This window comes from Leiobunum rupestre, chromosome 3, assembly GCF_980474605.1.
Source record: "Leiobunum rupestre chromosome 3, qqLeiRupe1.1.hap1, whole genome shotgun sequence".
NCBI classification, from domain to species: domain Eukaryota; kingdom Metazoa; phylum Arthropoda; class Arachnida; order Opiliones; family Sclerosomatidae; genus Leiobunum; species Leiobunum rupestre.
The window spans coordinates 24027011-24043475 of NC_143386.1; the positions used below are offsets into that span (position 1 = coordinate 24027011).

The following is a 16465-nucleotide window of genomic DNA, read 5'->3' on the forward strand; positions in this document are numbered from 1 at the left end:
CACCACTCAATTGAACTTGGCCACCTGGGATAAAGCTTCAAAAGTCGCTAGATTGCTTGGGTGTTTTTGGTTTTACCCAGATGATTATTTTTATTTATTTTTAATTTTCGTTTCTATCCGGTTGGTTAGTGGGTAAAATTTTAATGTCACTGATGCAATGTTTAGATTATAATTGTATTTCTTGTAAATTGCATAAATTGATCTGACAATATTTTATACGACTGGCATATCGCGTTGGCATGACGAAACGTCTGTTAAACACTCCTAAAGCTTTGATTAACTCCTGAAAATATCAAAAAAATTTAGTTTACAGTGTTTCTTTAAATGCAGGTTGGCCGTGAGGATAAAACACTCAATGAGGAAATAAACGTTTCGCAGAGTACGTTGGAGCCTAACGTACACAGTGCCAATATGAATTCAACGACAAATATGAAATTAATCGTGACAACAGTAATTCCGTCCTTAATATCGAAAAACCTCAAAGTGCTGCGGAGGAATGTTTTCTTGTTATTGCTTTTATTTCTGCTTCCGTTCTTGATCATATTGTTGATGGGACAATGCATCGGGAGAAACGTCTTCGATCTGCCGGTGGCGGTGGTCAATGATGAAGACCCGCACGATCTCAGTCTAGAGTTTCTCAGGCATCTACGATCCAAAAAAATCATTCAGGTCAGTGGTCAAAGATATTTCGGTCAAATAAAACGGAAATATATTTTGTTGATCTGACGTCACAGGGCAGAGCTTTTCGAGGGTAGTTCGTTTTTCAAATGCGTTTTTAAAAATACATTCACTGCGACTCTAGCACACGTTCACAAAACCACGTCTCTGTATAGAAATACCTTTAAGATAAAAACAGGACTTCACTTATTTTGGATAAAACAGGGATTTTTAGACGACGTAATCGTCAGAAGATTACAATCCTTAGCCTTAGGTTAGTATTCTCCATTTAAGTTATTTATTAATTTATCAGTAGAAATCAATTGGCTTTTTGTGTTTGTGTTTTGTTCACGATTTCAACATTAACGAGTACAACACGCCATTCTGAATTTTTTCGATACTTAAGTATGTATTAATTAGTGTGGAATCTCCATTACAAACGGTCGTGGCCAGTGCTATGATGGCGCAAACAATTTCAGTGGCCATTAAACAGGAGCTTTATACATCCTTTCTTACGTGCCTAATCTTAATCAAGAGTTAGTGTTAAAAGACACTCTTGAAAAAACACACATTTATTTAATTTCCTGGTGTTGCCAAAGATTTGATTAATTTTGTAAAAGAATCTTCGAAACGAATTTCGGTGTTTTAGAATATTCTCGATCCGAAAAGGAAATTGCGCTCCTTTAGTCCAACAAGATAGTCAGCTAGGCTAATAATAATCAGCCAGGCTAATACCCAAGGCACCACCTTAGGCCTAAGTCATCAAGCGACTTTTGAAGCCTTTAATTCAGGTTAGAGGTCGGGGACGGTTAATCATTATCCATGATAAAATGTAAACAAAGAAAATTACCGGTTAATATTTCGGAAAATGATTAAAAAACATGTATTATTCGGAAAATTTGAGCTTTTTATCGAAAAAAACGTCGTTTTTCCGATTAATTTTGCAAATTTATCAAAAAATTAATTAATTACTTGATCAAAACATTTTTCGAATAATTTTGAGAGCTTTATCTATTGAATAAAAGTTAACCATCCCCGACCTCTAATTCAGGTGGCCCGGTTACAATGCGTAGGAGGGTGGTGGCAAGCCCTGCATGCCACGCGATCGAGCCAACAGCTCCCTACACTAACTATTACCGTTAACCTCAACAAGTTTTTATGGTGCGTCAGAGTCGCGTCTTTGAAAGAACAGGGTATAAGGCTACTCAATTCTTGTACAATTCCTTAAAACATTTCTAAAGCAAAGTAGAAATGCTAGTATTAAGGCTTCCAGTTATTTAACAAATTAAAAAGTTTAAATTTATGTTTTGTTCTAAAACCATCCGAACAATTTTGAAACATGTCAAAATTTAAATGCAGAATTACAAAAATTTAATTTTAACTATAAAGACACAATCGAAGATCGATATTATTCTAAAATACTTTTTGGGAAATATAACCGACATGAACTTCTATAAAACAAAACGCATCAAGCGGGCTCATGCCGCAGGAAGTTATCAAAACCATTTAACACTGGGGAAGAAGACTTAACCTTAAAACCGAAAAAATTTCACAGAACATAATATTTTGAAGCAATTGACCAATTAATTTGTTGTTTGGAAGAAAGATTCGATCGATCAAGAGAGATTTGAAAAGTTCTTTATAGGTAACAAATTGTAGTTTCGGAAGATTTCGTTATGTATTTCTACGGAACGGACTTCAATAGAAATAGATCAAAACTTCAACGAGACATGTGCCTTGATGCCGCTGCTTCTGAACAAATGAAGCTTATTAAACTAATTTCTATAAATTTATCATACACTTTTTAAAACTCTTACATCCCAAAAGTGTTTTTTAAAGTTAGTTGTGGAGCCGTGATGTGGTCTACATATCTCGACTTGGTGGTAATTTCACCTCCAGCCTTGCGAAGGTTTCTGATTCATTTTAATTAATTATATGTATACTTTTCTCGTAAATGATATGTTATAATATACACAAAAAACTAGTTAGTGGTTATATTTCGTTGAATAATACTATACATTGAATACAAAATACGTTGACAAACATTATTAGAGTTAGCTATCTTTGCTTTATTTTTAAATGGTTATTATTTATTAATACATATAACCTCAAGTGGATTTCTAGATGGTCTTGTGTAAGGCTGGTTTTTCACAGGACCAAAATTCTGCGACGATGTGCGTTGGTTTCCACTAGCGTCCGCAGCAGCGCATAACTCAATTTTCGGGCGTACAAACATTATGACGAGCGTTAATAAAAGGCACTATGACGCGGGCTAGTGGAAACCCCACTATAGGCCTAAATATAATTTTTTTGCGTCGACGGGAAAATCTTGTATTAGGCCTGACGGAGATTTCTTTTCGCCATCGAGTTGTTTTTGGCACTTTTAAAAATTTCTAAAGTCGAACACAATTTACTTGGTATGATTCGAGTATCGATTGCATTTGATTATTTCCCGAGCCAGAATCTGGTAAACAAACAAACGAAATAGTTTCATTGATTCGGTGATCCCGACTTGGCTCTGAAGATAGTTTTATTGAATCGTCTGTTTTTAATAAACGAACATTTTATTTTATTAATCGTTGAATTGCTAAATTTGATCTTATCACTTCAATGCACTTGAAGTCGTCGAGGTTCTATGCTGGAGCCGCCATTTTTTGCTTCAATATTGTTTTGATTTTCAGAAACATAAATATCAAACATGGCTCTGTTCAACAACTAAAATCGTAAAATAATCTGATACTTCTGATTGCTTTACCGTTGGGTCCGATTGGTTAGGCCTATCGGGGCGTAAATAATTTTTGAACGCAAAAACGCTCAAAACCTGTTTAAATTAAATCAAACAAAATGGCGGCAAACAGATATTTTCTACGTTCGTGTGACCTTTATGATACATATCAGAAAAACCTACTCGTAGAACAGGTTAATTTGATAGCTTTCCGAACCGGAAGAAGCAAAAATCGTCCAACAACTGTTACTGTGTTTCTGATAAATAATCGGAAATTAATCAGAAGGTTGTTGAACGCAGCTAATATTATAAAGTTTTAAATTGATGACAGTTATACACGTGTGGAAAATTAAGATTATGGAAAGGTTATTTAAAAAAGATGTTTTATTAGTGTTCAATACAAATTAATTCTTCGATATTTCGTTTCAGTATAATTACCCAAATATGTCAAGTGCCGTCGATTCCGTAAAAACAGGCCACAGTAAGATGGTGCTGCATATTCCCGAAGACTTCACCATTTGCTTTCGTAATCGTGTTGAACTGGGATCCTTCGTCAATGATGCTATCATAAAGTGCTCCAACATTTATCTACACGCCGATACCACTAGTAAGTATTATCAAAAAGAAAACACTTTCCATAATTAAAAATACGTACCGGGAAACTAGCGAATGGCGGGTCACGTAATTCTGGTCACGGTCGTTTGATATAACACGCGTGTGTATTAATCGCTTTTAAATTTATATTTAATTTTGTACCCGGCCACCTCGAAGGCATATTCAGATGAAGAACCTCGTTTTTATTCTAATAAATTTAACGGTCTCCTTCTTATGGCTTTATAGGCAAGATAGTATTATCTTTAAATGTCCGTTTTGTTTTCAGATTGAAAGCAATTAAGAGATACAAAACGACAACCATATTAATGTTTGTCAGAATATTATTTAATATTAAATGTCGTTGAAAAATAATCATAAGCTAAGCTAATACCCAAGGCACCACAATAGGCCCAATTAGTGCTCGGAATTACGAACAAGATGAATATAGATAAACCGTATAAATTTCGATAATTTGTTTATTGGATAAGCATCCATGAATAAAGTGCACCTACCTTTAACTTTGGATTATCAAACAAATGAATAACGGATAAACGCTTTATCCATTGTCGAAACAGATAGTATCCAATTTATTCGTTTAGATGAGAGCTTATAACATTTTAGGAATGGATAAAATGACTACGGGGGGTTATCCACAGATACGTATTTACGTATAAAGAACGTGGCGTATAAATATTTTTTTTAACCAAAACCAATTCCAAACTGCAAAATAACTTATCTATCAGATAAGTCTATTTTATTATTTATTCATATTTTTTTATCTATTGAACATACAGTTTTGTACCTTTTTTAAGTTACTATCTATTAAATTATGTTTACTTCATTGCAAGATTATCCACGGATAAAGAACAAAGGTCTCTCATTCTTACATTTTTCGATTCAAGTTGCCAGTTGCAAAATGTTCCCGCCAGATTTGGCTAATTTAAAAGTATGACGCGAAAAATAAATTGTAGGTCCTTGGATACGAGACCTAATTTTGGGGTATGGGGAATTGTAACTTTTGAAATTTAATTGCTCTTAAACTTTTTCAATAAGTTAATTACGAGAGTCATTGGGTGAGTTTTATTTCTCATGTGAAGCGAAGATTTACTACCCCTACGTAAAAACGTAGTCTGGTCCGTGACCCGTCGTCTCACCCGCACTCATCTATGGTTAATGTCATAAGTTAATGATACCTCTAAGTAGACAAATGGCTATGCTGCCTATGGCGGATATGCTTGTCCAAATCGACCTATGTCTCTCCGTACTGCGTATCAAAGTAGCCTTAACATGCACTTGGAACTTCCGAAGCTGACGTTTCTTTAATCCCGTTTGGTGCAAGGCTAGCTTAAACTTCCCCAAAAGAGATAAATTTCGGTATTCCCTTAGAAAATTCGTTCCCCCCACAGAGGCAAAAGAACGTTTTTTGCAATTGGTTTATTTATCTCAGCCCAATATAGTTTCATTCTCGACCGCACAGCGGCGCTGGGTCCGAGATATTTTTCAAATCTTTCATTTTCGCGGGAATCGGAGAGACAACATTTGACATCACATTTTCTGGACAAATATTCCACCTTGGAAAGGCTTATTTGTCTACTTAGAGGTATCATTAACTTATGTTAATGGTTGAGGACGGAACGGAACACGTTTTGACGGAGGGGAAATGAGTCTTAAAAATGACTTCTTAAGGGTAGGATTCCAAAGCGGACTCAGGGAGGGCCGGGTCGGGTATAAAAAGACCGATTCAATTGGGGGCCCGACTCGTCTCTATACCGTAGCTACGCCACTACATGTAGGCAATCGTGAAGTCAGGTTTTTTAAGTGATTAAATCATTGTACAATTCTTTCCCTCGCCACTTGTCGTTGACCACTATCAAGTAAATACTTACTTCTGTTGATTTAGGATCATTGAAGTGTTCCAGATGCTTCTTTCGAATGTGATATTTGAAATTCCCAGTGCTAAAGCCCGATTTTGCTCCCTCGCTATATAATATGACGTGCTTTGCTTAGTTAAAAAAAGGTATTTAGGTTTTCTCAATATATTACCACTTAGGAAAGTCTTATCAAAAGTTAATTATATTTGTCACTCTTCTTATTGAAGAAATTAATTTACACCGCTCGACTCTCGTCTCGAGGCAGATTTCAATGGGCCTAAGCCCACACGTGACCACCAACACTTTGGAAACATACACCGTGACACTTCACAGTTTAAAACGTTTTGCCTGTATTCTTTGGGGTTTATTCGTGAGCCGTGGGCTTTGAGCGAGAATGCCATTTTAAGTATAATAAGAATAATAAAGTTACTGCGTAGCTGCTACTATAGACACTGCTATAAAATACTAATTATGTGATTATTTACTTTTGTGTATATAGAAGCAAAAGGTTTGGACGGATTTTACACGAGTCAGGGAGGCTCAAAAAGGTTTATCTGGCAAATCTTCTAACCTAGTTCTTTAGCTATAATTGGTTAATTTTAGATTCAAATCCAACTCATTTCAGGGTTTTTTACAAACCATTGTCAATAGTGCATGAACTATATATCTTTGATTATATGAAAAGATCAGTTAGAACTGGCTATATTTCGAAACACAATCTTCACGTGGGCTACCTCAGCTAAACTTTGAAAATTGACTTTACGAGTGTTGCTTTAGAAAATATCAAGCCAATAAGACTGAGCATAAGCAGAAATTTTAAAACCAGAGAAGAAATGCATTTTAAGTTCGCAAGTCCTACTTGAAGTAGAGCTATGCTCTATTTGTGAAGTGTTTGGTCTGTTTAGCAAGGAATTTATGTCGGTTGATGCCCAATTTTCCTTTTATTCAAAAGGTACGCGAGACAGCCAGTGCCCAAGTTATGGCACCAAAAACTGTTTGACCTTTTTCTCAACGAACAAAGTTGCATTTTAGGAATTTTTAACGCCAAAATGGCGCCATTCAAGCTATTTGTCCCGGACGCCAGAAACATTCGCAACGCCACTGGATTGAGGCATCAGCTTCTATTTAATAACTAAAAAATATTTTAAGCAAGGTTAATACAATATTTCCCCACCGTAATGTCTAAGGTCATTTTACAGCTTTGCGCCCGATATAAGCGGCCCGAAATAGAGCCCAAGCCGTAGTCGGGATCCCATCCATTCCCTTGGCATGCCAGTCTGAGTTTGTAGGGTTCCGGCCCGCATTGAAAACAGCCCGTGGGCCTAGTACCGGACACCGGAACATGTCCATTTATGTTTGTAAGGAACCTATCCGCACCCACTGTTTTGGTAAAAATTGAAGACCTAAGCCGATACCCGCGCACGTACTATCAACCCGCACTAACTAATATTCCGAAACTCATTTCGGAAAATCATGAATAACTAGCGATGGGGGACCCGAGCGTATATGTTGTGATTACTAAACGTCAGCGTTTAAAAATATATTATTTCGCACAGGAACAGTGACACCGTTTCCAAACACTTTCGTCGGCTGATTGTTAAAATGCAAGTTCTGGCGGTGAATATAAAAAATAGCGAAAGTGAAACTAGGCACGTTTCCTTTTGTGGCGTTTGAAACAAATAAAATTTTTGAAGGAAGGGCTCAAAAAGAGGTTCTATTTCAGTGGCGTAGCACTGATTAGATTTGCCCGTGGCAAATATTTCTTTTGGGCCCATATACGTAGATACGACCCAATAGACCGCGACATTTTCCGCCCAGGCCACCCTTTTGCTACGCCACTGTTGTATTTAATAACCATCTTTGAGAGTTCAACATGGATATCGGCCATTGCGATATCATTGTAGCTGGTTGTCCCTGTACGAAGCACTTTAATAAGTCCATGGTCTCAGTACAGAGCGATGTATACCATTCTCATATGAATTGTATAATTTTACTTTTACTTAATCCGCGCAGTAGAGGCATTGAGCCACTTTGTATTTTGAACTACCTTCTTCGGACGATCTAAGCGACACTTTATGTTTCCACACGTCTCTTCGCAGTCTAGAAATGCCTGCCATGGTTCCGTTTGCGAGAAGAAACCAAACCGTCCGTTTCGGAGTTGAGTTTACGAGTGAATTCTTCCAAACTACGTGACCGCCTCCGTAACAAATAATCGGATAAAACCAATAGATTAACTGATTCATTTGAAAAAACAAAGTACACATTACGAAACGAATTAGATAAAGTTTTTTTGTTTGAAACTGAAAGGATATGTCTACTTTATTTATTGGATAATTTATCCAACGAGTAATATTTTTTTTAAGATAGACCTCCTAATCAGATAAGCTTAGTCGATGTTCATTTAGATTTATCCATGGATAACGGAACTGTGAACATACTCCACACTTTATTTATATTATTTGAACGTTTTATAGATAAGAGGGGCCAAAGGTTAAACGTATAAAATTACACGTTTCGATATCGTTTTCGTTTTATCTGAATTGGTAGATAATAAGAATGTCTATTTTCTTCAAAATGGATAAACCCATGAATATTAAAATAGACCTTATCTAATGGGTAAAAATTACACGAATTCCGAGCACTAGGCCCAAGTCATCTAGCGACTTATAATGCCTTTAAACAAGTGGCCGGGTTACAATGCGTAGGAGGGTGGTGGCAAGCCCTTCATGCCACGCGAGCAAACAGTTCCCTATACAAGCTATTATCGTTAAAGATATCACAGTCATCTATTTCCGCTACCTGAGAGCCAAAGTCAAGCAATTCTTATAACCCATTTTTAAGAAAAAATGTAATTTTGTTTTAAATCTCTCGATTAATTACTAAGGTAAAATAATAACAAAAAATAAAAACAAGGAGTTTCAAACGTAAAAATTAAGTTATTAGTTTAATGTAAAGACAGTTGAGGATTCTTATTTTGAATTTTATTCAAAAGTCACTTATCTCAACTTGCTTTAATTTTAGTCTCATGTAGCTATTCTCAAAATTTTGAAATACGGACAATAAATTAACATAGATATAGAATAAACATATTCGAATTATACTTTTGAAATAGAGGGTGTTTTTCAAATATAATCGCTATAAAATTTTTATTTTTATGGTCAGTAACTAATACTGGGGGACATGGTTTTCTGAAAACTCGTCAATCTCTGAAGATTTTTCACAATTTTCAAAATACTATTTTTCAATATACTAGGTGCTAGATAAATTTTGCCAATGAGAAAGTTGTAGAGCGTCATCGAAAACGTACGAATATCTTTAGTTCGTTGAAAAAAGAGAACCGTTTCATTGAAAAGCACGACTTAAAAAATTGACAAGGTGGGCAAGCCAAAATACACTTTAAATTCTCTTCGATTCACATGTTTACTATGATTGGTTAAATCATTCTTTCAATCTCCTTTTTCGGTAGTCACTTAGTTTTTTTTTTACAAAAATAATTTTCGTATTTTTATTGGTTTCGTGGTTTTATTTTTCTTAAAACAAATCTTCCTTTAGAATTGGTGCTGGAAAGTAAATTCATGTTATAATTGAAGAAACTGGCAATAATATTTAATTTGATTGTTTATTGGAAAATCGTTCATTTACAATTTTTTACTTCATGTTACAACAATCTTTCAATTATCTGTTAAGTTAAATTCAGTTTTTCACTCGAAGATCTATTTGGTCCGAGTTTCGCGTCTTTTTGTTCGCTCGAAGACCTATCGGTACGAGCTATTAGTAAGTTTTTAAATGTCTTCAAATTTGTAGGGTTTAGCTTTATTATCCCTTATCATAATGGACTTATCTACTTATTCGCTAATTATATAATCTTTTTCAATTATCTGCCCATCGGCTGCCACACAGGCTTGAGCTCAAACAATCAATTTATCAAACGTACGTTCAATCATTTATGGCGCTTGTTCACGACAAGCATTTATAATTCGTTGACGAAGTTCCTCTTGGCTTTGAAGCGGAGTTGGGTAAGCCCTTTCTTCGACAAATCCTTGAAGGAAAAAATCCAGTGGCGTAAGATCTGGGGACCTTGGTTGCCAATGAACGGCACCGTTTCTGCAGATCCAACAACATTTACATTTATCAGAAGTTAATAAATTATCAACATTTACATTTATCAGAAGTTAATAAATTATCAACATTTACATTTATCAGAAGTTAATAAATTATCAACATTTACATTTATCAGAAGTTAATAAATTTATCAACATTTACATTTATCAGAAGTTAATAAATTTATCAACATTTACATTTGTCAGAAGTTAATAAATTTATCAACATTTACATTTATCAGAAGTTAATAAATTTATCAACATTTACATTTATCAGAAGTTAATAAATTTATCAACATTTACATTTATCAGAAGTTAATAAATTTATCAACATTTACATTTGTCAGAAGTTAATAAATTTATCAACATTTACATTTATCAGAAGTTAATAAATTTATCAACATTTACATTTGTCAGAAATTAATAAATTTATCAACATTTACATTTATCAGAAGTTAATAAATTTATCAACATTTACATTTGTCAGAAGTTAATAAATTTATCAACATTTACATTTATCAGAAGTTAATAAATTTATCAACATTTACATTTATCAGAAGTTAATAAATTTATCAACGCTCAGGCAACTCGCGATTTAGGGAATTGTTCGGGCCTCATTGATAATGAGGCGGGGTACCGTCTTGTTGAAATGAACGTCATCGCTTTCTTCTACAAATTTGTTCAGTAAGAATTGCAAGTAGTTCTGACTGTTGAGAATTCGTTTGGGCTGTGCGAGTAGTGGTTTAGGCAATCGAGTCAGGTATCCATTACGAAATTTTTTTCATCGAGTATTCGAGTCGAGTAATATTAAAGTCGAGTCGAGTAATTGAATCCTTGATTAAGGGGGCATTTTCTCTTATTCGAGTGAAGTAATTGAGAAAAACCCTCGAGTAATATTTTTAACGAGTTGTGTTATCGAGTACTTGATAAGGAGCTGGTTTTAATCAAGCAATTAGGAAATTAAATTAAAAATAAGTATAAACTAACTTTGAATGTTGAAAAATATTCCATTAATTTAAATGAACCACAGTTTCCACAACTTTGGTATCCTTATAATGGCTAGTTGGATATAAAGGACTTGTATACTAGGCTACTGACCTAATTATAGTAATTAATTATAAATGTTAATCTTTAGATCCTTAATTATAAATGTTAATCTTTAGATCCTTAATTATAAATGTTAATCTTTAGATCCTTAATTATAAATGTTAATCTTTAGATCCTTAATTATAAATGTTAATCTTTAGATCCTTAATTATAAATGTTAATCTTTAGATCCTTAATTATAAATGTTAATCTTTATATCCTTAATTATAAATGTTAATCTTTAGATCCTTAATTATAAATGTTAATCTTTAGATCCTTAATTATAAATGTTAATCTTTAGATCCTTAATTATAAATGTTAATCTTTAGATCCTTAATTATAAATGTTAATCTTTAGATCCTTAATTATAAATGTTAATCTTTAGATCCTTAATTATAAATGTTAATCTTTATATCCTTAATTATAAATGTTAATCTTTAGATCCTTAATTATAAATGTTAATCTTTAGATCCTTAATTATAAATGTTAATCTTTAGATCCTTAATTATAAATGTTAATCTTTAGATCCTTAATTATAAATGTTAATCTTTAGATCCTTAATTATAAATGTTAATCTTTAGATCCTTAATTATAAATGTTAATCTTTAGATCCTTAATTATAAATGTTAATCTTTAGATCCTTAATTATAAATGTTAATCTTTAGATCCTTAATTATAAATGTTAATCTTTATATCCGTGGTAATTTACAATTTATTTAAAAATATATATAAAAGGACTGCTACTTCATGGATTTTACAAGGAATTTTAATATCAAAATTTAAAATAAATTGTGAGCTTTCGGACCGTGGGCCTTCGTCAGCCAGTATACGATATTAAAATGCTTTTTAAATCCCTGAAGTAGCAGTCCTTTTATATATATATTTTTAAATAAATAGTAATTTATAGTAAAATAACAATACAATAAACATCTGTCCGTATATTGCTACGGAAGTTAAGACTCCTGAGTCCTAACGCCGCCCGACATCAAAAGTTGTGAAGAGACATCAAAGTGACACTCCAAACCAAAATCAAAACTTAATAACATTTGTTGGAGAAAAACAGTGATCCATCTCCAAGGTCCTTCAAAGCATTTGTTGTTTGTCTTGTAGGTACCGTTTATTGTCGCCACCCCAAATAGATGCAAAAACTCCTCTTTGTACTTAGATCAACTTATTCGAGTTATCAAGTACCTAACTATGCAATGTTTTGATACTCGATAATTGACGAGTATTTTCCAATTCCTCATTCGTGGTCGAGTTCAAGTACTCAACCTCAAAAAAATAATCGATGATGTTCCAGTACTCGCACAGCCCTGGAATTCGAGGTAAAAACACTGTACGAATAAGGCGATTTCCAAAGAGTCAAACTGCACTTGGGGACGGTCTGAAATTGCCCAGTGAGGGTTTTCCTATCCTGATGATTATTTTGATGATTGAAATTGAAAATTCGTCGGTGACCAAAAGTTGCAAGTACAATGTTCTGAAAGTCAAAATCACGTTTTCCCAAAAACACGACACCTAGGTTGCGCAATACTATAACGCTCGAAATCATTAACCGGTCGCAATAATGTACTTACTGATGGTCTCATATTTGCATGCTGTTTTGCAAAAATATCTCAAACCCTGGTTAGATTTCATCTGCCCTCTCCCTAATACAGGGCAACGTTTAAAATATGGGTTAAGACACCCTACTCTGATAAATTCTTATTAAAAGTATGCCACCGCATAGAAATTAAAGATTTTTTCAGTTAAAAATTGGTTTTCTTTCATCGATCTAACGTTATAAGTAGTTTCTCGATGACGCTCTACAACTTTGTCTTTGGCAAATTGAGTGGTGAAATATAATTTTTTTTAAATTTTTAGAAATAGATCAAAACGATAGAAATTTCAATATTCTAGCAATTATATTGACTTATGGAGCAAAGCAAAACCGCCTGTATATGAACTTTGCTATGTACTAGAAACCTTTCTGTCAATTTTCAATACAGTTGCACTATTATAAACTGAAAAATATACTTCTTTCCGGGCCTCAATTGGAAGTTTTATTTACAATGTAATATATATTTCTGACGTGTTTGTCTTTTTTCAGATCAGATAATCACTTTGCAATTGTTCTACATGACTTTGAAGTCATATCAAAACTTTCAAATGGAGTTCATTAAGAACTATTATGATGCTTCACCTTTGATCGCTACTGCGCCTCTTTCGGTACGATAACATAAACTACTATTTATCTCTTAAACAAGGATCCTTTATAACAGGATTAGTAGCGAGGGAGACAAATAATATTTTGATTCTGTAAAGTACGAATTCCATCGCTGGCGGTATTGGAAACAAAACAGATCCGTTTTAGAGGTTCGCCATAGTTCTGCGGAATATTTTTCAAAAACTACATTTACGACTCGTTACTTATCTTTCTATTTAGAATCCTACGTTCCTTATCCTATCGAGCTGATATCAAACTTAACGAATTGTTTTAAATCTTACACTTAAATCAGTTTCGGGAGACGATCTACGGAAGTGAAGACAGTGAATTCATAGATTACATGACTTCTTCGGTCTTGCTGGTTTTTGTACACTTTTTGTCCATGGCCTTAACAGGGATCACGTTACTGATGGAGAAACACGGCGGGGTATTGGACAGATTCCAAGTGTGCCAAGTTAGCAAGACTCAAGTATTCGTAGCTCAACTGCTGACCAACCTGATCGTCGTCGCCATTCAAGTGGTCATCATGCTGGGGACTCAGTTTTCCCTATTCGACACAGTTCTCAAAGGAAGCCTGATCTTAGTCGTGACGCATTTGTTTCTTCAAGGCTTCTGCGGAATCATGTTCGGTCAGCACTCGAGGTGAAGGCCTTGTATTCGCGGTATAATTTGCTGATGTATCTGTTTTACAGGGCTTTTCATATCGGCTATTGCTACAACTACGAATGGCGGGATTCTCGCTGGAATAGGGGCGTTCCTCCCAACTTTAATTCTCAGTGGTGAGTGATAAAAGCCGTATTTAAGGGTTCCACTAGCCAATTTAATTTCGCGTTACGTCCACTAACGAAGAATGCATATAATGTAATGTTTAAAGGTGGATGAGGAGAGAGTGGTGTTTAATTAATGACCCTTTAATTTACGATTCATAAATGTTGCATAAAATACAAATGTATATTATAATATAATGTATAATAAAAATAAACAATGATTTATTTTAAAATTAAGAAGGTTTCTGCGAACAGATGGTTTGCAAGTCAGTGCGTATCTTATAGGGTTATTAGTTACAACTATAAGATTTATTTTCATGAGGGCAAATCGAGTGGTCGAAACTTAACAAATTTTGCGTACTTGATTTTAACTCTTGAGAAGATTTTGGGCGGTTTTTTTTCAATTGATCCTTCCTTTAAACGCCAATCAAATCTCATTGCTTACTTTTAACGCGATTGAAATACACGAGAGTGGCGTTTTCACTTCACCCCTTTTATTATGTTAAACTAAAAACATTCTTGATATTTATGTTTGTGTCGTAGAAAAACTATTGCATTTTAAGTTATTGTTACAGTAGAGGCCTCTTATTTTTGCAAAGTATCTAGAATATTTTTTATTCTTTTATTTAATATTTAATTAGTTATAACGTATTAAAGCAAATCCCAAAAATAAAGAAACTGGATTATCAATCATTAAATATTCGTTTTTTAATCACCAAAACTATTTAAAGCAACAAACCCGAGGAATGTTCACCGGGAAATTGTAACAATGCAATAATTTAAAATTAATTGAATTAATATGATAAAAGAATAATATCAATAACACTTATTAATGAGCTAAATAGATGATGGTGATCTTAAAATAAATAACAAAACAAAACTAGGCTGAGCTGGGGTTATTTTTGTTTTATCACAGGGATGTATTTGTATAATGAAGATTAATTTTTGTTATTACGTAGTCCAATGGTAGTGGCGTTGGGACGGTAACCCAAAGGTCGTAGGTTCGATTCCTACCCGAGGTGATATGATTTTTCTCAATCACTCTGGTATGGCAACACACGCAGAGGTATTCCTTGGTTTAAATGAAACTTCTAATGTATTTGTCGGTGGAGTGATTTTGAGCTAGATTTCGAATATAACCAGATATAATATGTTTTTCATTTAAAGAATGCTTACATCTAAATGAGGGAATACTTCACCCAAATAACAATTAATGTGAGTTTAATAGAAGCTTAAATAAACCTGTTCAACTATTTGCCTAGAAATAGTAATACAGATACATACTTGTGAAAGCGTTATGTATTTGAAAGCTTAATATTTATAGAAGTGCTCGTGCGATTTCGCACTGGTCTCCTGAAAAAAAAATACGTGCGCCATCAACTTTAGCCTTAAAAATAAAACTAACATAAACAAGTGACCATTTTATTTATGTAGCGGGAGGGGGAGTTAGAGGTATTTATTGAAGCGCCTATTGGGTATTAACAAAAGCAAATGAACCGAAGCTATCAGACTGCTATACTCCCCATGTTGGAGGCGTTATCCTTATGAAGTTACATTTTAATCTCGAATTTAAAATTTTGCGCGCTCCTAGGCCGAAAAAAAGTTTTTGTTTTAATGAAACCGTTTTTTACACATAGAAAAAGCCATACCCTTAATTCCCAAACGCAATTTATCGCGTCAAAAGACGGGGATGGAAATTAGCTTTTATTTAACTCGATTTTCTCATCATTTTCATAGGGACAACGCCCTCCGATTCTGAGTGCAATTTCGATAACTTCGGTTCATTTATTTCTGGTATTAATATATTTCAGGATTCATGTGGCCGATAGAAGGAATGCCGACGGCCTTGAGGCTGTTCGCCCGTTTGGTACCGATCACTCAAACCAACGAAGGCCTGCGCTCCGTCCTTCTTCGAGGCTGGGGACTCGGCCATTTCCAAGTTCAGATGGGACTTCTGAGCGTCGTTCTTTGGTCGACCTTTTTCTTGGTAGTCGCGCTACTTTTCTTCCGATATCAAAAATGATCGTTCTATCGAAACTTAATTGCTAGGATTATTTGGCATTTTTAAATCGGAACAAAAATTGGGTTTTAATAATCAGTTCGCGTTAATTTTTATGCCATAAAGTGACAAAAACATTCTATGTAATTTAGGATATTTAAAGAATGAGATGATATTTAGACTTTCGAAGAAATTTAAACGTTTTGAAAGGTTCTTGCTAGGGTTAAACTACCCCTAAAAAATTTGTTGTAAATAACATGCTGTAAATTTGACATATAGTAATGGCTGTTAAATTCACAACCATTGTTTCTTATTTTTTAATTGCAGTGATTCCTATTAAAAAAATTGTTATTCTTACTGTTATTTTCGCAGTATTATAAAAGTAGTTAATTCAAGAGATATTACTAAACCATAGTCGGGTACCATCTAGTAGAAATCATCATAAGGACTTATTATACAG

General features: G+C 34.1%; 1 protein-coding gene across 1 annotated transcript; it reads left to right on the forward strand.

The window, feature by feature from the left end:
- The first annotated feature begins 549 nt into the window (after window positions 1-549).
- LOC149949851 (ABC transporter G family member 20-like) lies at window positions 550-16029 on the forward strand. Its single transcript, XM_090169529.1, has 6 exons — window positions 550-669; window positions 3812-3989; window positions 13123-13241; window positions 13532-13868; window positions 13932-14018; window positions 15818-16029. Exons 1-6 carry the CDS (start codon window positions 550-552, stop codon window positions 16027-16029), a joined length of 1053 nt encoding a protein of 350 aa, XP_090025655.1.
- Window positions 16030-16465: the final 436 nt, after the last annotated feature.